General features: G+C 43.9%; 1 protein-coding gene across 4 annotated transcripts in view; it reads left to right on the top strand.

The window, feature by feature from the left end:
* Nucleotides 1–27,183, top strand: part of fez1 (fasciculation and elongation protein zeta 1 (zygin I)) — a 56,112-nt gene that overhangs the window by 5,055 nt on the left and 23,874 nt on the right. For all 4 annotated transcript variants that reach the window (XR_010977155.1, XR_010977153.1, XR_010977154.1 and 1 more), the window contains exon 2: nt 12,207–12,306. Coding sequence is in view for 1 of the 4 variants with exons in the window: in XM_068053826.1 (XP_067909927.1) it covers nt 12,207–12,306 (100 nt within the window). In the remaining 3 variants the exon portion in view is untranslated. The remainder of the gene's footprint in view (nt 1–12,206; nt 12,307–27,183) is intronic.

Below are 27,183 nucleotides of genomic sequence, written 5' to 3'. Positions count from 1 at the left end.
AAAAAAACTTATAGCAGCAAAAGAGAAAAAAAGAAAAAACCCTGCAAAGACTACAGCACTGAACATAATTTGAAAAGGAGGAGGAAGAAAAAAATCACTTAAGAACTAGAATTAAGATAAAATCTCTATTACAGTGAGCATTGGAACGAGATATGGGAATATACTAGAAGTGCATCAAAACACTACTGTGACAGCATCAGTAAGCCATTCAATGGCAGATATAGCAGCAGAGGTTAACCCCGGCATTGCCTGTACAACCCCTTGACTAACAGCCTGTATCCAATCTGGAGCTTGCCAAATATTAGTCAATTTAATCTGCAACAGCAAATGTTGTGCCCTTTTAATAGTTTCCTCAACTAAATAATTGGTATAGGGAAGAATCAAATCTATGCCCTGTAACTGGCTAAATACAGTAGTAAGCTTACTAAGTTTAACATGAGGAGTATAGGAATTTCTAGATCGAGAGGATTTAGTATGTTGGAAAGTGTGATCACAGCAAGTCAGATCCTCAGAGGGCGTGTTCGTAGAGAAGTAACATTCCGTAGCTGCTGCTCGATCTTGCATCGATTAAGTCCTGTTGGCATAAACTAAAATGTGCTTTAGTCTACTTTTTAGTCACATTCCAGCCAACGTCCTCACACCAGGAATAAAGTGAATAGACCTTAACATCAGGGAATTCTGATGTTTCCTGCATAGAAGTATTATTTGGAACTTGATGATCTTTATAACAGATGTGCGTTCCATCAGACGCTAACTTGGCGATACAAAGAAGAGCCTTTCTGCCATGTTTTCGTTTGTGCCATCGCACTCATCCAATGTTATAATGAATGGGACCATCCCATGCATTACGCCCCCCTCCAAATGTCAATGGGTCAAATGCAGTAAAATATTTTATTTCTGTTTCTCTGCAGAAAATCATAGAGTTTGAGGTGTTCAAGTAGTAAAACATTTCTGGCATGTCACATGCACCGCTTACATCAGGAAGACCTTTAACAAAGAATTTACCAGTACCTTAATCCTTGCTTTACCCGAGAGCAAATCCCATCACTGAGAGTCTTTGGTGCTTTGTTCCTTTCCCGCAGTGCTTCCATCTTCTGTTGTTGTGACTTGGCTATCGCACGTTGCGTCGGGTGTGGTTCCCAGTGAAATCAACCTTTGAGGCACTGCGAGGTCCTGCCTGGGGGAGGAATAGTTAATGACTCATTTAGTTACAGTTCAATTAGAGCCGTTTCCAATTCCGTCCTCCAGGCTGCTCCTGAAAGATAGTGTATGACTACACCTTGTACTGTTACTCCATTCCTGTACTCTTCAGGACACCTCTTCAGGTTGTCTACAGAGACAATTCTAAGAGCGTGCTTGCCATTCGGCTGGTTAGCAAATATTTTGACAGTTCTTTCATTAATAACAGAATGTATTTGAGCAAGTTTCTTCCACTTAGGTCTCAAACCAGGTTTCTGTTCAAACTTTCTATCCTGAGCTCACTCCCCGGTTACAGGTTGCCAAGCTTTGTCAGTTACCTGTTTTTGTCTGTTCTTCTCTCTGATCCTCTGATAAATTTGATCTGTTATTTCTTGTTTCAAATCTAATTGTTGCTGTCGGGTCTAGGAGTCAGAAAGCATAGAGGCAATAAAAGAACCGTGAGTAAATGGTCTATCCATTTCAACATCATACGTTAAATAATAGTGTTCTAGGGGACACTGTCCCTGATGCACACGTGGGCAAATTATTTAGTGATAACTGTACCTCTGCAATGATGGCGGCCCACTTATTCCCTCTGATTCTCAACAGTTTGGTCAATAGCTTTTTTACTTCCTGGTTTTTGCATTCCACCAGTCCCGCTGACTGCGGATGACGTGGTGTGCTGTGCTCTAACCCAGTCCCTCTTTGCACGCAATAGTCTTTGAAAACCTTGGAAACAAAGGCTCTGCCTTGATCAGAGTGTAGGATTTTGGGTGCACTAGCTACAGTAATGATGTCAGTAATAGCATTGACAAGTGCGGTTTCCAAAACTGTTTTTGTGGGGACCAGCCAGCAGAAAGAAGTGCAGCCATCAACACAAACGAGAGCATGTTTATACCCCATTGATGCGGGTAGTGGTCCAATGAAATCAACAAAAAATGTCAGGCTTCACAGAAGCCAATGGTGGCGGTTTAATAAGTGATGATTTGTTGATCAAATTACATGGCTCACAATTTGCCACGTATGTTTTACAGGCTTTAAGCATGCCTGGCCACCAACGTAAAGGAGTCAATTTGCAGAATGTTGTTCGGACATCACTATGTGCCTGACCTATACCCTCGTGAGCTTCTTTTACAAGCTGTTCTCATTTGCGACTCGGGGGTACTTCCCAGACACCTTTGGGCAACTTAACCAGTACAATACCAGTTGAGGTCTCCGAATAGAAGTACTTTGATGGATATTCTTTTGAATTCTCTTTTGTCGGGTCTAATAGCTGAATCAGTTCCTCATTCTGATTAGCAGCCCGTTCTGCCCTAGTGGTTACATTAACTGTGGCAGGACCCTCTCGAGGGGGTGTCATACAGACTGAATGTTTTGCCCGTCCATCTGCAAGATTGTTGCCCTTTGAGTGTACTGAACCAGTGGTATGCCCGGGTACATGAATTACCTGACAATTACGTTTCTCCTTTTGTAAATGGAGAATATCTTCCCACAATGATTTGTGTTTTATGGGTTTACCTTTGTGATTGGTGAAGCCTGTTTGCTGCCAGAACACAAGGACTTGGTTGGAAGCCCATTTACAATAGTCACTATCTGTATAGATTAATGAGGGCTTAACAGGGTCTACCTTTTCTAAAGCATACCATAATACTGCAACTTTAGCATACTGTGCTGCCCGTTGGCCAAGGGGTATGGACAGCAATTCTTCTGGGGAGAAGAATTCTGATAGGAACCTATTACTATCCCCATCCCAGCTGAGGATTGTTGGAATTTCCCTTTTTTAATCATCATTGATGACCCATTACAGTAAATAACTTGGTGATAATCTGTAAGTGGTTTCAGAGGTACTTGTTTACGTCCCTCCTCAGTATCATCATTTTCCATAACAGGGAGATGTTCTAAGTCCATATCTGACGATAGAAATTTAAAAATGAGTGTAGGATCATTCAAAAAGGAGGCCCATTTGTCATATCAGACTTGAGTGGCTCTTTCATCAGAGGCCATTTGCAAAATTGATCTCCAGTCTAGTATTTCGGTATAATTGTAATGGGTGTATCCCTTGAAGGGGTCGTGCTTTAATGAGGCTCTGAACTATCATCGTTAAGACCCTTTCCTTTTTATTGCACCATCTTTCAACATTGGAAAAATTATAAGAATGAAACTGAACTGACACAATTCGATTTTCATTGTTGAAAAAACTGCAACTGCTACTTTAGGAGATGTTCTAACATGAAGATTAATTGGGACCTGCAAGTCCCTTTGCTCCAGATCTATAGCCTTCTGTACATCACAGCACAGTTGTTGTAATTTTAAGTAATCATCTGGGGAAAAATGAATGGGCCTTTTACTGTCTCACCTACTCTAGCATACAGAGGTGCTGAGAGCTCAGCAAAGGTCAATGTAAAAGATCCAGCAAAGTTCAGGAGTCCTAAACCTGTCTGCAGATTTTTCAAGGTTCGGGGATATTGAATTGTGTCTAGTTTCTCTTTATAGGATTGAGTTAATCGCCTACCATTCCCAGTTATATGGAGGCCGAAGAAATGTACTTCCTCTCGAATGAACTGACTCTCTTTTTAATGTTGATCAGGTATCCAACAGCAGTGAGCCGGGATAAAACTGTATCAAAAGCCGACAAGTGTTCTTGGAGATCATTATGTGAAACATAAATGTCATCCACATAAGAGTTAACATTGGGCAGGTCTTTTAAAAGATTGATAACATATGCAGAAAAAAGAGTGGGACTGTTTTGAAATCCCTAGGGTTATCTAGTCCAGAAGTATTGAAAACCGTCAAAGGGAGTTATCACAGTTTTTTGCCAATCAGATTCTTTAAGTGGGTGTGGCCAAATCAATGCAAGATTTAAATATTTCTCTTTTTATGCCAGAAAGAAGGGCAGTGGAATATTGCTGCTGAGCAGTGTTCAGCACTGAAACTTTATTAAGGGATGTCTAATCAACCACTTATCTCCATTTGCCATCAGGTTGAGGGACACCAAACAATGGCAAACTAGTTCTAGAGGGCATTTTTATTAGGACACCTTGTTCCTCTAAATCCCTAATGGTATTGAGTAGATCTAATTTCCCTTTATGATCCTGAATAGGCCACTGTTCCTGAGCTTGTGCCAGCCTGCATCAAGAGAGTGAGGTTCTATATCTACCTTGCCACATTGATTGGGATGACGCTGTAGATAAGGGTAGTATTTGTTTAGAAGCTGTTCCAAAAGACCCTTATCCCCCACCTCTAGGCAGGCGCGGTCTAGCTGTGCCTGTTGGTCATCTTTGTCCGTGGATGCTTCCACAGGCCTGGACATGATCTTTAATGTTAGGCTGGCCTATAATAAGAGGGCAAACTGAATCAGGTACTAATCCCACCTCCAGGGTGGCTGTAATACCGTAGATAGTAACAGGAATTTCATAAAAGTCAATCAGCTGTGTCTTACACTGTGTGATTTCCCCCTACTGATAAATGATAAATCGGGCTTCCCAAATCTGACCACTGAGTTTTTATAATTACAGGACCTATAACTGAGTAATCAGTTCCTGTATCAAAGAGTGCCTGTACCTGTTCAGCAGTGGGCAGCGTTGCCAGGGCATAGGGGAATTCGAGAAACCCTGGCTGGGTGCCAGCCCTTCACTGTGGAGAGTCAGATGCTTCCAAGCCCTGACTATCAGCAGTGCCTTGATTTCTGATGACTTTAACTGAAGTCTGCCCCTCCCTCTTAGGAGTCTCATGCTTTCTCAATCCCTTAGGCGGTCTATCAGAAGGCTTATAGTCACGACTATCACCCCCTTGGTGTGGATACCGATCCTGTTGGGAGTCTTTCTGATCTCTGCCTCTGTCTGCCCTGGAACCTCCCATTACTGTGTGATAGGAACGGTGTAAAATTCATCTTCATAGGGATCCCAGCTGACCCTGCTGTCTCTACGAGGTGTGGCGCTAGACCGTTCCCACTGTTCCGGGGAGGTATGCTGCGAGCACCCCTGGCGAGATGGCATTGTGGACCGACCAGTGCGCCTGTCCAGGGGCCCAAAGGAATGGATCTGTGGGCGACTGGAACAAGAAGGAGCCCGGGTCATATTCTTTCCCTGTCTGTGTGAAGCAGAGACATTGTCCATATTATTTTTAATCTTAGGATCGGGTTGCGCCACAGGCTTAGTATGGGGCAGACCCAGCAAGGCATAGTTCGAGTGGATAATGTATTCAACATTATCCCATCTCTGCTGGTCATCAGGATAAGCAGACAATGCCCCTTCACAGGCTAGTCTAAGTACAGAATTCTGATACTGGTTAGCCAGACAACCGTGAACAATTTCCCAATTTCCATGTGTAAGGTCCTTGCCTAATTGCTAGGCGGCTACCAAACCATTCAACTTAACTGTATTTTGAAGGATTGCTTTGATTGAGCCCATAACGTACCCTCCCTGAGTTGCGGTCAGGAGATGGGCATAAATTTGTACCAGCTGTTTCACTTATTAATTGGGGGGGGCGCGGGGAAACTAGATCAGAGCTCAGCATCATGGACAGGAGCTGTTGTAAATGTGCAGCACTCCAGCCTTGACAACAAGTGTCAAGTCTATCAAGGTTATTTAAAATCCATCGTGTTTTATCTTGGTTGCTGAGACTGGGCTTGCCACACATGGCATATATAGAGTTAAGATTCACATTGCCTAGCGGTGTAATTTGAGACTGCACTGGCTGTCCCAAAAGCAGAGGAAAGCCTGCAGCACCATCATAAGAAAAAGCCTGAAGAAGTGCCTGTTTCATTTGAAGGTATCAGTAGCTGGCTATAAACCTCTTGCAAATTCTGATCACGAACCTCATTGTGAGGAAGCCATCTGATCCGAAACCCATGGTCACCACACACGTAGGGAGTCCCAGGACCTACAATTCTATCATAGATACCCCCACCCTGTCATGCACCAGTCATTAGGCCGCCCAATTGTGCAGGCGTGCACTTTATCATTAAGGAATGTCGTGGGTCTGGGGTATCAGTCCGATTATCTCACTGGATACGTGCTATTCCTTCATGCTGGGGGTCAGCCACAATAGTACCATGAGCCCTAACTGAACCATCGGCATCAAAATTATCTATCTCAAAGACTACCATCTGATCTGCCTGAGGCAGCGGAAGATCTGAACTAGTCTTTCCTCAAAGAAAGAAAACCAACAGAGAATATTACTATCTTTTGGATAGCCTATTTTTAAAATAATTATAGCTAAGTCATAAATATCCAAGATATTATAAGGGTCTGGGAAACTCTCTTCAATAAATATCTCCCCACTTAAGGAGACAGAGAGTTGTAGTTGTATGCAGAATGCTACATGAGATGATTTATTAACTTTTATATATTTATTAAAGAGTTGAACATGCAATACACTTTAAGTGGCTAAGTATACTACAATATCAAAGATTACTAAGAGATATAAAATACAATATTATTTTTAAAATAGAATCCAAAAGTTCAACCTTGACAATGTTACAGCAAAATATCTTAGAATATCCATCAAAATTCAAAGTAAACTTTTACCTAAAATTCACAAACTGAGGTTGTGAAAGGCACTATATAAATGCAAGTCTTTCGTTCTTCTTGCTGTGGAAAACAGATGGAATTGTCACCATGAAGGCTGCATGCATATATTAATTGGAATAGCACAGATTGGAGTTTGTTGCAAGGGGGTTACACATCTTGGTATTTGCATGGCGTCGACTAAACACTCAAGCTTTGCCTCTTATGATTTATGATGTTATTTCAACACTCTGTGCCCACATTCCATCTGTGTCTTATATTATGTATAACACATTGCTGTGCATGTTTAATTCCCTATTGTCCATCATGTTTTAATGCCTTGCCCCTTCAGCCTTGGCTTTGGTTAAGATGACCTATTGAGGGTCTTCAGAATCTTTCAGAATTTTTGTCACCCCATCGTAACAGTCCCCTATAATTGGCCTCATCCCTTTAACTTTCACTTGCACACAATTTTGACTTTGGGTGATCGTGTAACTTGTGTCATATTGGATGGGCCATTGCCAAAATCAGCTAGATTGCTATTGCCTGGTCTGCGCTAGTGCCCAGGGTCAAAGTTGCCTCCCACCCACCCCCCCCCACCACCCCAAGTGTATTTCCTATTTCCGTCTGAATCTATACCTGAAGCCATGCTAATGAATGAAGAATTACAGTAGCCCTCCCTGATTGAAACTGCTGTAGCTGAACAACACAGGAGAACCACTTCCACAGTAGGCCCGTGACTTGTAAATGGCTAGTTCGGTGATGCCCTGTTACTGAGCAGAGCGAAGGCATGTGTCCCACCCTCTCTTTTCCATACCTTAGCACAGATATTAACAGCAAACTCTGACCAAATACTCAATATATTCCTCCGATGCTTCAATGCAGGCCTCCAGCCATTGATATTAATTGGGTTAAAATATATTTGTAATGCCCAGGTTACAATAACTGTAACATGTTACTGAGATATTAATGAGGCTAGCAAGGCACATCGTTCCAGATATTCCTGCTGCCGTGTGCGGGCATGTCAGATACCTGGGTGGAGCACAGAGGTAAATCCAGTCGGAGGGTCGCATGTCCATAATGGAGCCCACCCAGTTCCCCTCTATCTGCTGTGTCTAGTAAAAGGGAAAGCTCATCCTCCCTTCTCTCTTTCATATCTCTAAGTTATCAAATTATTTTCTTTGTATTTGTACTTCTCCCTGTTAATGTAGGAATCCCTGTTGATAAGGAAGTACGTTGTACTCCTGGCCATGGGCAATAATTTTTTTAAAACTAATCTAATGGATGTAAGGCTTTGAAATTGCATTGTGCAAAGATTAGTGACAAACACTTAATGCATCAAGTTCCTTCGGCCATTATTTTAATGGATTGGTTAAACGAGTAAACATCTCCATTAAAGTAGCAGACAGAGGAACTGTATATGAACGTAATAAATGCTAACCTTCGTAAAGCATCATTTCAAACCCTTAAATATCTGCTGACATATTGTTTCCACAGCAACCTGATAACTGTTCCAAATTACCATCCAAGTGTAAGCAAGCTATTTAACATAAACTCAGATTGTATTCTTTAGAATATAGGAGTTTGAGGACTGATCTGACCAAGTGTTCAGAATGTTAAAAGGATTTGTATATATAGGAGGAATATCAGGAAGTACTTTTTCACATAAAGGATCATAGGAATCTGGAATTCTCTCCCTCACAAAAGGCTGTCGATGCTGGGTCAATTGGAGCTTTCAGACAGAGATCGATAGATTTTTGTTTGGTAAGGGAATGAAGGGTATGGAGCTAAAGTGGATAAATGGAGATGAGGGAAAGATCAGCCACAGTATAATTGAATGATGGAGCAAGCTCAAGAGGGATTGAATGAACTGTTCCTATTCCTATTGTGCCCAAGACCCAGCCTGTCCTTGCTCAACAACCATGTGAGGGCAGTTCCTTGCAGGAGTTTTGCAAGGTGAATCATAACTGAATCTTAAAAATTCTCCACCTTGTTTCCATGCACACATTTCTGTCCTCTGCCTTCTGCAATGTTCCAGTGAACATCAATGCAAGCTCGAGGAACAGCCCCTCATCTTCCAAGTAGGTACTTTACAGCCTTCTGGACACAATATTGAGTTCTATAATTTCAGACCATGAGCCCCATTTTTGTTGTTTTTATTTTGTTTCCGTATATTTAATTATCTCTTTTTTTAACATGTGCTAGTCTTACACTTATTTTTCATGTTTTTTCTTTTGTACAGAGCTGTTTATTATTTTGCCATTGGCACTTTCTCTGGACTCGTGCTTTGTCTTTCGCTACAACTATTTAGTACTCCATTTGCATTCTGTTCCATGACACTGCCATTTAATCTCTCCCCCTTCCGTCCTATCACAGTCCTTCCTTGTCTTTCTCCCCACCCACCTCACTCCCTCTTTCATTTGCTTAAAGACTGTTACATTTCTAACTTTTGCCAGTTCTGATGAAGGGTTGCAGACCTGAAATGCTAACTCTGTTTCTCTCTACACAGATGCTGCCAGACCTGTTAATATTTCCGCCACTTTCTGTTCTCATTTCAGAGTTCCAGCATCGGCAGTATTTTGCTCTTCTTTAAGTATATTTACAGCACTGCTTGTGGGCCAGGAGGAGCAGGCGTCTTTCCCCCAGCACAATAAGCCTACAATGCCATGATCTCCCACTGACACCCGTCCCCATCACTGGCCCCTCTGTGATCACTGACCTCCCCCATCGCCTGCTGCTGATATACCCTGCAATCTCTGACACTCTTTCTCCCACCCCGCCCCCTGCGTACAATGCTGTCCTGTCTCTCCTTGCCTCCCAATTTCTGACCACCTTCCAATCCCTCCCTGATCCCCCACGATCTTTGACCACCTGGAATTACCCCAGCCCTCACCACCATGCTCAAACACTTCCCCATCCCCGCCCCCCAACTGCTGCTGCTATTTCTATCCCCAACATCCACTATTCCTAGCTGCTCCGGCGCTGCTGTCTTGTGCTGCAGGATTTCCAAGCCTGTCAATTAGGTTGGCTTCAGGCCGGGAATCTGTTCAAATTTGGGAAACCATAACTCCTCTTCCCTGCTTTGAAAGCCCATCCCAGTAAATATCAGGGCTGTTGACATCTCGCCACAGATGCTGTCTGACATGTTGATTATTTCCAGCATTCTGTCTCTTTATTTCAGAGAGCTACTTTGGTTGCTATGGTTTTGACTATCATTGGAAATGCACCATGAATTGTATTTCCACAACCAACACAGGTGAATGATTGGGTGTGCTGGTGCGCACATGCAGTTTAACCATGCTGACAAACTCAGATAAGGAATGCTAGTTACCCATGGAATTCTGAGAGCTCAAATTAGACACCCCGGGGATTGAATCAGCATACTTATTGGATGAATCTCTAATCAGCGCTCAGAGATATATTACAATGCTTTCCAGCAAGATAATTAATGCAGAAATCAGGTCAGCGAGTTGGAAGGCTGCGATAATCATGGATGATTTAGTTCATAATCTAAAATAAAGGTTGAGCTAGTTGATGATTTAACAAGAAGCAGAAACAAAAATTTAAAGACATTTGAAGAAGCAAGGAGGAGAAGTCATGGTTAACAATGTGACATATTTTCAGGATTTTCTGACAGAGGTTTGTTCCCACATTAAATTCAAATACTCGTACCAACTAGACCCTAAATGAGTGAATCATTGTGCTTCGCCACACTAAGTAATGATTTGTTTTCAAAGGGACAGACTTGCGATCTTGCCTACAAGAACAGGAACCTATCTTGATGAGGGTGGCATGCAGAGAAGTATAATGATTTCTCTTGTTGTTGAGTTGAAGATATCCAAAGACTTTTTCAAGAGGTATTGCCTGTGCAGCTGGAGTCTTTACATAGGCACCAAAGTCAGACCCTTAGATTTAATAAACAGGCACTTAACTAGGAATTTGTGTTTTCTCTTTCAAATTCCCAGTAGCAAAGGATTTTTTTTCTTCACTTCAGTTATTGCTGAAAATGCAAATGGGGCCTGAGGTAAATGGTTAATTGTTCATGTGGCTGTGTTTAATTTACTAATTTTCTATATATTCTTTGTGGATTGGAAAAGGAACCAAGGGATGTCAACTCTAGGCCTGTTATATTGAGGATCAAGATGCCAGGGATGTAGCTGTCACCAGCTAAAGACACACTATAAATGTTAGGTCTGTGAGCTTGAGGTAAAATTGGGTGAATCGCAGTGTATAAGGTGGGACCAAAGGGTGTTGGCAGAGGAGAAGCAGGCATCTGTTGCCTGGGGGACAGCATTGTCACTTCCACAGTTGTGCTATCTGTTGATTTGGACCTGTGTAGAAGATGGGATTGCAGCCGCAGCAGGATTGTTTGAGGCAATCACCAAGTCTGTGTAGTATATCCTGCAAGGTCTGACTAAGAATGGGCAGGAGTCCGCCAGTCACACAGTTGCCAAGAGAATTGCAAGTGTTCCGTGGAACAGGTGAATCTACAGCATCTGCAGTCTTTCTAGGCACCAGTTTTTATTTTTTGCAGCCACATTCTCTTGGTCATTGCCTATGTCCAGCTTCTGACCTTGATTGCAGGTTGGCCTCTGTCTCCTTGGTTTGCTTTCATTTGTATAACAAAATGGTGGAGCATGCAGCAGTGATATTGGAGTTGTTGGGAAAAGGAGCAAGCTGTACACAAAGGTGCCCCAAATCTGTCAGGACAAATCACTGCTTTTGATGTCAATAATGATTCTAGTAATTGTGGTGGCCTCGTTGTGTCTGCACGCTGCACCAGTCTGTGGCTTTAGTAAGGGCTTCATGTGGCAGAGTTGAAGACGATAGTCTTGCTCTCTGAACAACCATTCTCTGCACCTTCCAATAAGCTAGGTAATGATAAAAGCTTTGTGGCTGCTGGTTTGGAAGTGGGTATTGACCTGCAAGATGCAGAGTTGGTGGTTTGTGAAGAGCTGCATATTGATGAAGGGGAGCCCCTTTCTGCTCACGTAAACCATTACATTGTACCTACAAGTCTGCATATCCAGATGGATGCCGTCAATAACCCAGTTACTTTGGTAAATCCAGAATTGTGATGAGTTATAATGAGTTGGAAAGATGTAGAGGTTGTTGAGGGATTTGTAGGGGTTCAGAAGGTAGCTGGGAGAGGTGCGGAGCTGGGAGGGTGGGAGAGGTACGGAATGGAGCCGGGAGAGATATGGAGCGGAGCTGGGAGAGTGGGAGAGGTATGGAGCGGAGCTGGGAGAGCAGGAGAGCTGTGAGCTGTTTATTCCTAATCTTTCCTCATGATTCGACTACCTGAGACCTGGGTGCCTTTTAACACCTTTGGATTGACGCTGGGCAGACAGAGAAATGTTTGTCAGTCGAGGGGTTAATCAGACTAAAGGTGCTGATGGTTGGCCATAGAAGGTGCCCCAGTGCGCAATCACAAAGGGCACTTGTACTCCAAGCATGAGGCTGGGCTGTAGTGAGGGGCTGCGTGCAGCTGATGGCTAACAATGACTTTTCTTATTCCAGGATCTGGGATGCTCTGACTGACAACTACATAACGAGCACAGCTGATGACTGGAGGACAGCGCGGCTGCAGGAGCTCAACATGAATCTCTCCAACATGGAGGTAACGTTGAAGCCTCAGCTGAGCTAATATTTACACTATTGACAACACTTGGGGTGGGAGGCATATTCAGAAAAAAACATTCTGCTAATTGAATCAAGGCTGTTTGTGGCTTGCCTGAAACTGGGATTAGTTTATGTCCCATATCCATTCCTAGCATTATAGAAATGCAGGTGCTTTCTTAATATTTATTTGAATCAACAGTGTACCCGCTAAATTATAATTACAGACACCTATATGTTCACTGGGGCCTCTCAGTCTTTCATGCTTTGAATTGTTACTCAAGTTCCCCTGATAGCTTAGTGGGAAAAGGCATTATCCAATGAGGCAGTAGACTGTACAGATCAGGAAGTCCTAGGTTTAGTTTCAGGTTTGTAGTTAATTGGCGGATCTCAGCCCAGTACAAATGTAAGGGAGTTGCAACTTGCTTTAACGCCTCTAGGTAGGGAAGAGGAAAATCAGTTCCTCATCATTATCCAGCATCTCACCATGGAAAGTGCACATGTGTGGCCATGAACACTGGCTAAGAACAGGATTAGACTCCACTACGCTGCCCTCCATGGCCAAATAGTATATAGACATTGAGTTGTTGACTGTTGGTGCCCATTGGAACTGTGCACCAACAGCAGTCAACCCCAGACGGTAGAGTTTTAGCATCAAGAGTCATGGGTGGAATCTTCCTGGACATGTGGAGGCGAGTTTAAAGCCGGGATCAGGAGCAAACCTGGAGATTAGGGCATCTGGTCGGTGGGTCGACGTGTTCCCACTACCGGGCCATCCTGCCGGAGGCAGCTGAACAAAAGCAGCAGCTACCCTTCCAGCAGTGGCAGGTAGCCAATAATGAGCAATTAATAGCCTAGTGAGAGGGATGGGGAGGACTCCGCTGGGATCTTTGTGGCGGCAGAGTGGACTCTCATTGAGTGCCGACACTGTCGGCTCCGTAGAGACGGCCTCCTGGCATCAGAACGGGTGGCCATCGGATCCAGAAGCTCCATGTCCCAATAACAGGGCTTCGGGTAGGAAAGGCCGCACCCATAGTCCAAACAAATCTTCCACCCGGAGGGGCCTACTGGCTTCGCCCCTCTTCATTTTATCAGTTTTATAAATGCTTCCAAGGGCCCCTCCATTTTGAGGTGACCTCACATTCTACTTTCTGCCCGAGTCGTGTCCACCTCTCCCAGTGGGGCTGCCGGCCTTCCAAAGCAGCCCTCTGATTGGGCCTACAGCCTCAGGAACATGCCTGCTGTCCTTATTTGGATGGCGAATGTGGTGGAGGCCACCTCTGGGAAGGTCGCTCTGGAGTGTGCGCTGCAAAATGGTCCCAGCTCCTGAAAATGAACAATCACCAGAAGATTCTGCCCCCGTCAGAGTAGATCTAATCAGCAATATCATCAATGCTGATGAAGAGGTGCAGAAATTGCAGACAAAGAAAGAAAGGCTTGTATTTATGTAACTCCTTGCATGACCTCAGGACATCCCAAAGCGCTTAACGCCAGTGAAGTACTTTTGAAGTGTAGTCACTGTTGTAATACAGGAAACGCAGCAGCCAATTTGTGTACAGCAAGCTCCCACAAACAGCAATGTGATAATGACCAGATAACCTGTTTTTAATCTTCTTACAGTCCCTGTTGCCTCCTCAGCTCTGATCAGGTAACAGGCAGCCCAGATGGACGATCAGATCTGGCACCATGCTGCACTCACTGCGGCTCATTTTAATTATCGGTGATGATGTTGGATCAATTGCCACTATAAACCCCGCCTCATTTTCCTCCCGGTTGCCGAACCCAATATCACTGTTTTACTCCAGTGCCAAAAGTTAAATGTACCCCGAGTAGGCCTGGACAGTGAAGTTATAATTTAGCCAATTGTTGGGAGGGAGGTGATGATTGCTCTGTGTTTTCGTAATTGGCAGTGGAACTGGATTAAATATCTAGCTCCCCAAACCATTGCAGGATTATAATTGTTTTCTGAACCAAGGCCTTGCTTCCTAAACATCAGTATCAGTGAGACATTCTCTCACTTCAGCTGATCCAAGGGACTGATCTATATTTAAAGTGTCAAGAAATCAAGAAGGTAGAGATTTTGGATGGAGTTGAGAAAAGTTAAAATAGACTGCTCAACAGCACCTGAATAAATTATGCAAACGGGACCAAATAACAAAAAGATATTGAATGGTAAAGCTAAATGCGGAGTGTTATCATGGTCTATAACCACCACAAAAGGGATAAAAACTGTTTGTATGTCCCACACAAGGGATGGGGGGGGGGTGGGGGGGAATTTTTGGAGGCAATGGGGGTCTCGGCTGCCTGCTGGAGAGCTGGTGAGAGATCCACAGTGCCTCCTTTGGGGAAGGCCTGCCAGTCAGGTACTTGAGAGGCCACTGGCAGGCCTTTCCCGTGTTCAGGACCATGAGGATGGGAAATGCCACCCGCTGAGAGCTGCAGGCCAATCCGAGGCCGTCAGGTCTTATGCTCTGCAGCGCCACCGGAGAGATGGTGGCTGCTGCCAGAATGGTACCCACCTGAGGCCCAGGATCATGGAGCGATGAAGGCCAGAGGTAAGAGGTGGCGGGAGGGGATTTATGGGGTGGGGATAACGGAGTTGGGGGGGGGGGGTTTGTTGGCAGCAAGGTGGCTCTCAGCTGTACACACTCCTTCCCCACCCCAACCCCCACCTCTTCCCGATGCTGGGTTCCTTGATCAGGTATTGAGTGCCTTTGAACAAGGGACCCCTATTCCCCCACCCCGCCCCTCCACATCCGGCTCAGGTTTGCATGTTGTGCTCAGTGCATGGGACCAACCCTCCTGCTATTGGGTTAATACCAGCAGCGACAGGAAGAGGCCATTAACTGGGCATTAATCGTCCCTAAAGGGCCTCAATTGGCGGCAGGATGGAAAAACCGTTCACGTGTCTTCCCACCACAGACTTAAGCGGGGTGGAGGCGGGAAGGTATCGGGGTCCCCACCCGCCACCATCTCGCCTGATTAAATGCCCCCTCCACCTCCAAACACACCATGGGGAGAGCACAGAATACTGCCCAAGGTGTATTAATAGTCAGTAACTCCCACACGAGTTTGCACAGTCTGTAACCTCCACACTGTATAAATAGATGGATTTACAGGCCCATGAACAATTTTGCTTTAGTAATTGAGAGAGTGCAGTTAAGTTTGCCCAGCCAGTTTTCCGAGTGTAGTCTTACACACCTCTGCCAAGTTGCTGAGATTGAGCACGTCTCTCACACACTGCAGTGGACACTCTTTGTTTCCAAAACCCAGAGGCTCTCTCCTCTAGTGTTAATAGCACTATGCTCAGTACTGAAGAAAGAGCACCGGACATTTAATCAAAATAATTTCCACAGCACCAAACAGATGACTCCACAGTGAAGTGGTATACGACCTGAAGTCGTTATAGTATTGCCTGCACTCTGCAACTGATCCCAAAAGCAGCAGACTGCCTCAAACTTTTAAGCGCGTGATGGGTTTCCAAGTGTGTTTCAGACCAAAGTAATCCCCAGAAAAGCAATGTCTTCCTCACATTAACTGACCGGTATTGTAGTCTCTGATAAATTCACTGGTGAGGCCTCCACTTTATATTGAATGGAGAACAAACACTCACATTTTACATATATCTGTAGTGAACTATTTAAATAAGACAGTGTTTTATATTATAATTTCTGCTGATCTGACTAAATATGGCAAAATGTTTTTTTGCTGTGAACAAATCTAGAAAAGAAGCAATTAGAAAGCCGTAAAACAGACTAGCCACAATTCACCAATAAGGAAACACAAAACTGATAGATGTTCATAATAGATACATACAATTTTTAATATGAGAGAGAAATATGAATAGAATTAGATATGTAGTTGGATGTCTTGCCTGTTACTGCATGAAATGCTCCTGTGAACACTTTAAAAAAAAATTATTCTTTCATGTAATGTGGGAGTTGCTGGCAAGGCCAGCATTTATTGCCTGTCCCTAATTGCCCTTGAACTGAGTGACTTGCTAGGCCATTTAAGAAGACAGTTAAGAGTCAACCACGTTGCTGTGAGCCTGGATTCGCATGTAGGCCAGACCAGGTAAGGATGGCAGATTTCCTTCCCTAAAGGACATCAGTGAACCAGATGGGCATTTACAACAATCAATGATTATTTCGTGACACTATTCTAAGAGTAGCTAGCTTTTTATTAATTAATTAAATTTAAATCCCACCAGCTGGCTTGGTGGGATTTAAGCCCATGTCCCCAGGACATTAGCCCAGGCCTCTGGAATACTAGTTCAGTGACATTACCACTACACTACCGTCTTTTCAATAAATATCATTCATTGTACAGTTCTGTCTAGGTTCCTGCAGCAGTCTTTACAACAGTGAAATATGGATATAAGTTATGAATCTAGGTTTTGCGTTGGAAAGTGGCCGATGTGAAAGTCTATCCGTGGAAATGAGTCAGTATCGCTAGTCCATAACAAAGTTAACATTTCTCTGTAAACAGATGCATTTTATATTGATTCCTGCTTGACGGGCTGCCCCGAAGGACACTAAAAGTTTAACATTTTCAAGGAATTGAAAATTACAAACTGTTCTTCTCAACAATATGTCGGTAGAACCAACCAGCAATCATTCAACACAGGGAGGCCCTGTGCCCTGGCTGAAAAGTCAGTGGCGTGCCCGCCTCCACCGAGCCTACAGAGCCAGACTAGGATTTTTCGCTCCCCAAGCCTTGGTCTTGGGCAGACTTCCACCTCCTTGAGGCAGGAAGACCCACCTAATGGAGCTGTCAGCCAATCAGCGGGCCGACAGCTGTTAGTCCCAGCAGCGCCACCGGGAGCGGTGGCCACTGTTAGGACTACACCTAGCCATCTGAACCAACAGGAAGGACGGCCCCAGAAAAAAGGTGAGTTTTTAGGGCCTCGCCAGAGACAATCGGTCAGGCTCTGGGGAGGCAAGGGGGTCGGTTAGGGGAGTGGGGGAAGTGTTGTGCATTGGCGGCGGTTGGGGGTTCGGGGGTGGCCCTCCATGGGGTACAGGGTGCCCGATCAGTAGCGCCCCCCAGGCCGTAAGAAGGCCGTCTGGTTTCACCAAGCGGGCTTCTTGAGGCTTCAGCTGCCTGGCAACCAAGGGTAAAATACCCACGGCTGGGGGTGGGGGGGGGGGGGGGTGGCGGAGGCCCTTAAGTGCCAGTTAATTGGTCACTGGAGGGCCTTGATTGGCCTGGGGCGGGTGGGTCGTTTCCTGCTGCCGCCGCCCCACGTAAATTTGCAACGGGGGCGGGTGGAGGTCGGGAAGGGCCCCTCCTCCCACTCAATTTTACGCAGCCCCCCTCCCCGACCCGCACCACCAGCCTGCTCATTTTGGGGGGCATACAATTCCGGCCAGAGACTCCTTTCACAGGTCAATGTGATGCAGATTTAAAATGGGGCAAGCCACAGCACCTTCCGTTCAAAATGCACGTATTATTTTATCAGCAGCATATGTATAATTCAGCAAAAGTAAAGGCCATGTGTTCATGCTCTTAAAAAAAAACACAAATTATACATGAGGAGAAACATCTTTACCCAGAGAGTGGTTAGAATGTGGAACTCGCTATCACAAGGAGTAGTTGAAGTGAATAGTGTAGATGCACTTAAGGGGAAACTAGATAAGTGGACCAGTAAAATTCTTTCCTTCCCATCTGCCTTTTTGGGTTAAAGATTTGGCTTTATCATTTTCAGTTTTTCAGCACTGTGGTGCTGTTTTGTGTTGAAAATAGTGCGCAATTCTGGTGGGACACCATTTTGGTAAAGGCCAAACATGGGTCTCCTTTACCCATGTCAGAAGCAGGCATTAGGCCATTACATATGTAAATAAAGGGCCTCACACCTGCTTCTGATCCCTCTTGCAATTTTGGCTTGTGCCACCTAAGCAGCTGGGAGTGGATGAACAGTTAGTACTCACCTTAAGCACCATTGGTCCTAGTCCCGACTTGTCCGATCTCACACCTAACTCTGACCTTCAGGATCCCCCATCCCCTTGCTGAACACCCCTCCCCCCACCACCTGCCACACTTGACCTCCTAGCCCCCTCCATTTGCACTAACAACCCTCCATCAATACTGCAGGCCTCCTGCAATGTTCTTTGCCAACTCCCTACAGCTCTCCCCGATTGCACTCTGAGGCCTAGCGGGTCCTCCTCCAGATGCTGCACTCTTAACCAATCACTTATCTGAACATTAGCGCACGAACCCAAGCAGACTTTTACTGCTGCATCATCTATATGATAATGAGGTCCGAGGCCCAAAGTCCTGGGCTTCTCGACCTCCCCATTTGAGTATGAGCTGCTAGTGCCTTGCGGGTGAAGCGCCCTAGAGTGGAAACTGCTGAATTTCTAGGCCTTTATCTCTTGAAACCACAGTGAGTGCCAGCTGCATTACATGTTACCACATCCTGAGTTATCAGCTCCCACCCTGGTGTCTGCACAAAATGAAATGAAAGTTGTAATTACCAAGAACTGATTGGAGAGATTTAAATGCATGGAGGTTGTGGAATTTTGGAGAGATTTTCAGAATGGTACGCCGTAGGGTCAGTCCAATTTGCTGTAAACAAAGTTACAGCTATTTAATAGGCTGTGCAGAAGATGTAGTGATATAATTGTCGAAAAGAGAAGACGGCACAAAATTATTACACAGTCATTGGTTTTCAATGGGGAAAGAGAAGGCCTTTCATACAAGTATTTATCACAGTGGAATGGCTGATTGTAGCATGTCTGTAGGATTGACAACTCTTCAGGATTGACCTGGACTTTCCAGGATTAAAGATCAATCTCCAGGCCATGGCTGTGAGCAACCCAGGAGAGAATTCATAGGGACATTTAAAAAAAAAGTTTTCTTTTCATCATATTTGAATGCTTTTATTTATTAGTTCTAGCAATATTAGAGATAGGAAAAATGTTGTTTGTTTGACAGTCAAGAATCATCCAACTAGCTAATGATAAGTCTGTTGGCTTTCCAATTGTTTGGGAAGGCAATTGTTGGACATATGCTAGAGTTCTTCGAAGCTGTGACAAGCAAAGCGGATAATGGGGATCCTGTAGATGTAGTATAACTGGACTTCCAGAAGGCATTTGTTAAGGTGCCGCACAAAAGGTTAATACACAAGGTAAGATCACATGGGGTTAGGGGCAATTTAGCTTGGATAGAGGATTGGCTAACCAACAGAAAACAGAGAGTCGGGATAAATGGGTCTTTTTTTGGTTGGCAAGATGTAACTAGTCAGGTGCCACAGGGTTCAGTCCTCGGGCCCCAACTATTTACAATCTACATTAATGACTTGGATGCAGGGATAGAAGATACTATAGCCAAATTTGCAGATGACACTAAAATAGGTGGGATAGTAAGTTGCAACAAAGAAATAAGAAATTTACAAATGGATATGGATAGTTTAGGTGAATGGGCCAAAATTTGGCAGATGGAGTTTAATGTGGATAAGTGAGAGGTTATCCATTTTGGTCGGAAGAATAGAAAAGCAAATGATTATCTAAATGGAGAGAAACTTCAAAGTGCTTTGGTGCAGAGGGATCTTGGTGTCCTCGTGCATGAATCGCAGAAAGCTGCGATGTAGGTACAGCAGGTAATAAGGGGGGCAAATGGAATTTTAACATTTATTGCGAAAGGAATGGAATATAAAAGTAGGGACGTGTTGCTGCAACTGTACAAGGCATTAGTGAGACCGCACCTGGAGTATTGCGTACAGTTTTGGTCCCCTTACTTGAGGACGGATGTAGTTGCATTGGAGGCAGTTCAGAGGAGGTTCACTAGATTGATTCTAGGGATGAGGGGTTTGTCTTATGAAGAGAGATTGAGTAGTTTAGGCCTTCTAGGGTTTAGAAGAATGAGAGGAGATCTAATTGAGGTATATAAGATGATTAAGGGGATTGACAAAGTAGATGTAGAGAGGATGTTTCCTCTTGTGGGACAATCTAGAATGAGAGGTGATAGTTTTAGAAGGGGTAGAAGAATTAAAACAGAGATGAGGAGAAATTACTTCTCTGAAAGGGTCGTGAGTCTGTGGAATTCACTACCCCAGAGTGCGGTGGATGCCACGACATTAAGTAAATTTAAGGAGGAGATAGACAGATTTTTAATTAGTAATGGGTTGAAGGGTTATGGAGAACGGGCAGGAAAGTGGAGTTGAGGCCGAGATAAGATCAGCTATGATCGTATTAAATGGCGGAGCAGGCTCGAGGGGCTGAATTGTCTACTCCTGCTCCTAGTTCTTATGTTCTTATATTGGATGGCCAATGACGTGAGCTTGGGGGCAAGAAGGTTGGAGGCGGGAGGTCATGTGACTACACCTCCAGGGATGCATCCAACCCGAGTTGACAACCCTGATGTCTGCCCTCATCAATTTCCTGCCTCAGCTATTATTAGAGTTTAGAGGGGCATCATTGTCTTTGGGACTTTACTTTGGGAAGTGCGGTTACTCACGTGGCCTATTTGTTGTGTCAGGGTCAGATGAAGCCCCACTGTACTGGCACTCATTGTGGTTTCAGGAGTTACAGAGGCTGAGTTCAGTTGTGGATGATGTACAGTGAGGCCTCAAAGCCGCTGTAGCCAATTACTTCACTATCGGTATTACTTTGGCATTGAAATGCATTTTCATTTTGTACATGTCCATCTGCAATTTCTTCATCTTCTACTCTAGCATTAACTGATTCAAGCCAGAAAATAATGGGGAATGGAATTTCATTGGATCATGTCAAGGCTTCAGTTTTGCTTTTTGTGGTTTTCACCTGTCCATTCTGTCACAATTCTAGTGGATTTTACCAGTAATATTGGAACTTCTCAGTGCAGGTAGAAAAAGGCAAAGGTACTGTCACAGGGGTAGTATTGGGACAAATACCTTCAGTAAAATGTACTCTGCCATTTTAAAGGTCCGAAGCATTGAGTGAAAACCCCATATCTTGCAGCAACTATCGCCATTTTAAATATTGATCTTCTCCCCTCCTGGGGACCTGCTTTTTAATTAATTCTCAGGTTCTTGGCTTAGCTGACAATGCTGATGTGTTCTTCCCTGAACTGAATGCCTTGCCAGGTCAGGTTAGAGTCAGCGTTAAAAAGCTTCCATTGGACTCTGCCTTAATCATTTTGCCTGAATACATTGTATGAGTGAGTATGGAATTCAAGGTTCTGTTGATAATGTGAGGTGAAGTAAGGTGGGAGGATGTTTGGAGCATGAACATCTGCATAGACCAGTTGGGATGAATGACCTGTTCCTGTGCTGTAAAATTCTATTTACTCATATAGACCCACTAGCGTGTTAAGCATCTGAGATGCAGAACAATGTATTTATAGATGATTTTTTATGCATTGCAAATTAGATCACTTCCCAAATGATGGCAGCTGGATTGTATTTGAAAGGCCACATTGTCTTGTGAGGAAATGCAGAGCAAGGGGCTGATGCCAGATGCTCTCAACCTCACTGAGGCCATCTGTGCCGCCCCTGCACATGGTACGAGAGCCGCGCCAATTAGCATAGAATTTAATTAACATAGAGCCTGGTGGAAGGTGGGTTTCTAGAATTCCTCTATCACCAGTCGCCATCAGAGTACAAGTGACTGAACAACAGAGAGGTGACTAAGGAGCTGTGCATTTGGATCCCCAGTTTAAGGCAAGTCTGAAAATTGGTGCTTTTATATAAACTTGTCAGTGCTGTGCTGAAAGTGAACACAGTCTGTACATCTGTGTAGATCCAAGTTTAGGGTCTGCCTCAGTCTTAGCACTGTGTTACACACAGTGACTAATGCAGTGGTACCTTGTTTACACTGTTGACTGTTAGTCAGCACCTCTGAAGCCAAACATCTGTAGAAGTGCAAACTATGTGCCTGGCTACACTCGCTTTTCTAATGTGTTTACCTGTATTCACTGGGTTATGTACTTCACTGCAATTTGCACGTCTAGGTGCAATTATCTCGGACATTATAGCTTTCTCATCACCTGCCTCATGTCACCATACTGCACCAGCTCCAGAACAGCTCGGCCTGCAGCATGTTTCATGTTGAGAGTGTTAAAGTCAGTGCAACCCCTGTTCTGTATTCCGATGATCAAAGGTCAGAATTAGACAATTGTAAAGTCTGTCTGTGCTCATTGAGTGACATAAATGAAGCATCAGTCGTCTCTTTCTCTGTGATCTTTTAACATTATTTGTGCACATTATATGCTGAATTTAAATAGTCTACTTTTCTCATGCTATCTTTTTGCCAACATGGATGCAGCCATATTCATTCAATCTCCACCACTAGGGTGAAAGCATCTTAACAAAAAAAAAACAGTTAAAGAAAGACTTGCATTTATATATCACCTTAAACAATCTCAGGACATCCAAAGCACTTTTCCATCTTAGTACTTTTGAGGAGTAGTCACTGATATAATGTAGGAAAGTGGACAGCTAATTTCTGCAGCACAAGATTCCAGAAACAGCTAGGTGATAACAATCAGATAATCTGATTTTTTTTCTTTTAAGTGATATTGTTTGAGGGGTAAGTTTTGGCCAGAACACCAGGAAGAACTCTGTCAATTAGTGCCATGGCATTTTTTTTTATCCATCTGAGGGAGCTGACAGAACCTCAGTTAAACATCTCAACCAACAGACAGTGCCTCTGACTGTGTAGGACTCCTCCAGTACTGCACTGGATTTTGAGCCTAGATTTTGTGTGCAAATCTTCGAAGTGGGACTTGAACCCATGATCGTTTGGTTCAAAGGTCCATGCCCAATCCCCGGGATTGGAGATTCATTCACAACACTGGAATTACTGCTGACAAGCCAGGTGTGGACTCGCACCTCCTGTCTCAAGAATTTTAGCAACTTGTTGAATTTTGCTGCGTAATTTTCCTTGGGAGAAGTTATAAAGAATTTCTTTACCCAGATTGCAGTTAAAATCGGGAATTCTGTCACAAATAAGGGTCCACAAATGCACGCAAAAATAAATTAGATAGCTGCTTTTAAAATATTAAAGGTTATGGGGAGTGAACAAGTGGGAGTAAGTTGGGTAGCCTAGACTTTTCAACAGTTAAAATTACAATATTTATTGGTGGGTTTTCTTACATTGTTTTCATCCAATTTTCTTCTCATTTGTACAGCCTTCAGTACAAAAGTGAATTAGTGCAGGGAGCATGCCACTGCTGGAAGTGGAATTTTGCATATGAAATTAAATTTAATGAAAATGAAATTAAAGGGCTGCATCAGACTATGGGTGCACCAATTCTAAAAGCCTTAGAAGGCATCTCACCTGCTTAGGAACCATTGCTGAGGCTGATGTGGAGAGTGACTAAGGCAAAAATGAAGGGAAAGAAGAAAACCCTGAAGTGGATTATAATCCTTGCCCTCTTTTGGGACTATCCCGGACGAGGCGTACTCCTCAGATGATCACTCTCACTTAAGATTGAGAAAGACAGATCTCACAGACACTTGAATGGGTGTGAAGAACTGACCTAACTCTTCCCAAAGGAAAGGAACCAGTTGAGATTATTACCGTCCTCCTGACGGCCTTCTTAAGAAGTTTTAGCTGGATTATAACAACCCAGATATTATAAGGGTCCGGGCATCTCTCTTCAATAATGTACCTCCCCACTGAAGAGTGTTTGGTGATGGGTTCCCGAGTTTGTGATACAGAAGACTGTATGAGACAATATATTTTCTAAATTATATAAAACTTTACTAAAGAACTAAACATGCAATTCACATTTGATGGGAAGTCAATCGCAATGTTAATAGTTCTAGGAAAAGAAAGTATCATATTTTTAGTAGAGAATCTAAGTTTTAAGTCTAAATATTGTTACAGTAAAATATTTGAGATATCCATCAATATTTAAGCAGCATTTACCTTAAATCCCCAAGTAGAAAGTTAGAGTTTAGCGAGCTGCCTCTATCCCGATTAAGGGGAGAATATCATCACTGCATCACAGGAGTCAGTGCATTTACTCTGTGAAACGCTGGAGTGAAGCCAATGAATCTCAAGATCCAAAGTGTGGTTCCAATATTTATACTGTTTCTAAGCTGCATAACTAGTTTTGTTTGCATATGGGGATGTTGCTGCTCTTGCAAGTAGGTTCATCCCTTCCTATTTCCCAAATAAGGCTATATAACTGTTAGTTTCTTGTTAAGATCCACCTTCTTTGATTTTTAAGGCTAGGCCAGCAGCAAACTGGGAACTTCTCATCTTGGTCAATTTCCTTAGTCACCTAATTGTTTTTCAAGATTATAATTCAGTTTCTTGAGTTTGGTCAGTTCTGTCAATATTTCAGTTGACTGTGTTCTAGGCCTGTCCGCATAAGACCATCGTATCAACTATTACACTGTGATGGCTTACGTGATCCTTTGCAAACTGTCTTATCAATGTTTTACTGTGTGATGAGGTTCGTGACTTTTTAGGAGTGAATCCTTCTTATCAGAAGCTGCCTCTCTGCTCTAAAATGAGGCAAACCCTTCACCACAGAGGCATGCCTCTGAACTTCTTTTAACCATTTAGGGAGATGAACCCTGCTTTTAATTTTCTAACTCCTAATTCATATGAAAATAAATCTTTTAACCTTATAACCCCTTATTATCGCTGGATTCCTTCGCAACCTAAGATGCAGACATGACCTTGCAGGGAAGTGAAGAACCTAATCTTCAGATAGTCACTGAAGGGGGTGCATGAGGTATTTGCAAAGAGGTCAGCTTCATGGCACTGTCCCCATAGGCTAGCATTGTGGCATGACAGCGAGAAGTTTCAGTTGCAGCTGACCATTGCAGTTGCTGGATAGACCAACTCTACGATACAAGGCAGCTGCAGATGGCACTGGTCTGCACCAGAAAACAACCCATCACTGTCATTACCAGATAGGTCTCCCAGGCTTTGTAGCTAATTGGGGTATGCTGGCTTTTGATCACCCTGATATGTCTCCGTTCATATAGTGACACTGAAAGCAGGACCTTCTGCGGTCAGGCTAATTCTGATGAAACTTAAAACATTACACTTTGTCAGCACTCGTGTATCTTAGTGGTGCCAGCAAGTCTGCTGTCCAAGCTACCTTTGGGAAGAGGGGTCAAAGCAAGGTCTTGGCAAATCTGTGTGCAGATATTCTGTGATAAAACCTTTCATGACCTAAGGTTATCCCAAAGTGCTTTACAGCATGTGAATTACTTTTATAATGTAGTCACTGTTGTAATGTAGGAAACAAGCAGCCAATCTTGTGCACAAGGTCCCACGGAGAGTAATGAGCATTGTTGATTGCCCATCCCTGAATATCCTTGAGAAGGTGCCTCCTTGAACCGCTGCAGTCCGTCTGGTGCAGGTACACCCACAGTGTTGATAGGGAAGGAATTCCAGGATTTGGACCCAGCGTTCATAAATGAAAGGTCATATACATCCAAGTCAGGAGAGTGTGTAGCTTGGAAGGAAACTTGCAGGTGGTGGTCTTCCAGTGTGACTGCTATCCCTGTTCTTCTAGGTGGCAGAGGTCACGTTTGAAAGGTGCTGTTGAAGGAAGTGTGGTGAGTTGCTGTAGTGCATCTTATATATGGTACACACTGCTGTGGTGGTGGAGGGATTGAATGTTGAAGGTGATGGATTGGGTGCCAGTCAAACAGGCTACTTTGTCCTGGGTGGTGTCGAGCTTCCTGAGTGTTGTTGGAGCTGCACCATCTAGGCAAGTGGAGAGTATTCCATCACACTCCTGACTTGTGCCATGTAGATGGTGGACAGGCTTTGAGGAGACAGGAGGTGGGTTACCTGCCACAGAATTACTAGCCTCTGGCCTGCTGTTGTAGCTACAGTATTTATGTGGCTACTCCGGTTCAGTTTCTGGTCAATGGTAACCCCCAGGATGTTGCTGGTGAGGCATTCTGCAATAGTAATGCCGTTTAAATGTCAAGGGGAGATGGTTAGATTCTTCGTTATTGGATATTGTCATTGCTTGGCACTTGTGTGCGGCGAATGTTACTTGCCACTTATCAGCCCAAGCCTGAATTTTGTCCAGGTCTTGCATACGGACATGGACTGCTTCAGTATCTGAGTTGTGAATGGTCCTGAACATCATACAATCATCAAGTGTTGATCATTTCCACCCTCCTGTTGTAAACTTTGCAGCAACAAAACTTGCATTTATATAGCAACTTTTAAAATATAGTAAACTGCACCAAGGGATTTCACAGGAGCTTAATCAGTTAAAAGGAGAAATTAGGAAGGGGTATCCAAAGGTTGATTAAAGAGATTTTAAGGAGTGTCTTTAAAGGAAGAGAGCGGGGTGGCAGCAGAGAGGACTAGGGAGGGAATTCCAGAGCTTGGGGCCTAGATAGCTGAAGGCACGACTGCTGATGGTGGAGCAAAGGAAATTGGAGATTTACAAAAGTAAAGTGGGTAGAAATCCTGTGGGATAGGACAGTCAGCCATTTTAAGCTGTTGGTAAATCGATTAATGCCACAACCACAGACAGCTGGTAATATAAAGTCCAAACACATGTAGGAAAAAGTGCAGATTTGATGGACAAAATGACCCATTTCTATGCTGTGTCACTCTTTAATTCTGTGATGCTGTTACATCCACTAGCCCCAGGAGGTGGGGTCAAAGCCACTTCACGAGGTGGTATACACACTCCCTTGTTTACATTTCAGTGCTAGTTTTGAAGACAGGACTATAATATCAATGGGCTCCTAGTTCAGAATCAATGTGGGGACAAAAAAAGAAGCCATTGCTGGAAATGATCAAGCTACACTTGGATAAGTAAGAGTGGAACCAAACAAGGGCAGTCCCATTGAGCTGAACGACAGAGGAGGAAGGTATGGTCAGCCATATCAAAGTCTGCAGAGTGGTCGAGGAGAGATTGTTACTGTGGTGCACTATCAAGCATGTAATTTGTGACTTGATTA

This window comes from Heterodontus francisci, chromosome 22, assembly GCF_036365525.1.
Source record: "Heterodontus francisci isolate sHetFra1 chromosome 22, sHetFra1.hap1, whole genome shotgun sequence".
Lineage (NCBI taxonomy): Eukaryota > Metazoa > Chordata > Chondrichthyes > Heterodontiformes > Heterodontidae > Heterodontus > Heterodontus francisci.
The sequence above is the reverse complement of the archived record's forward strand: the minus strand, read 5'-3'. Positions and strand labels throughout refer to the sequence as shown.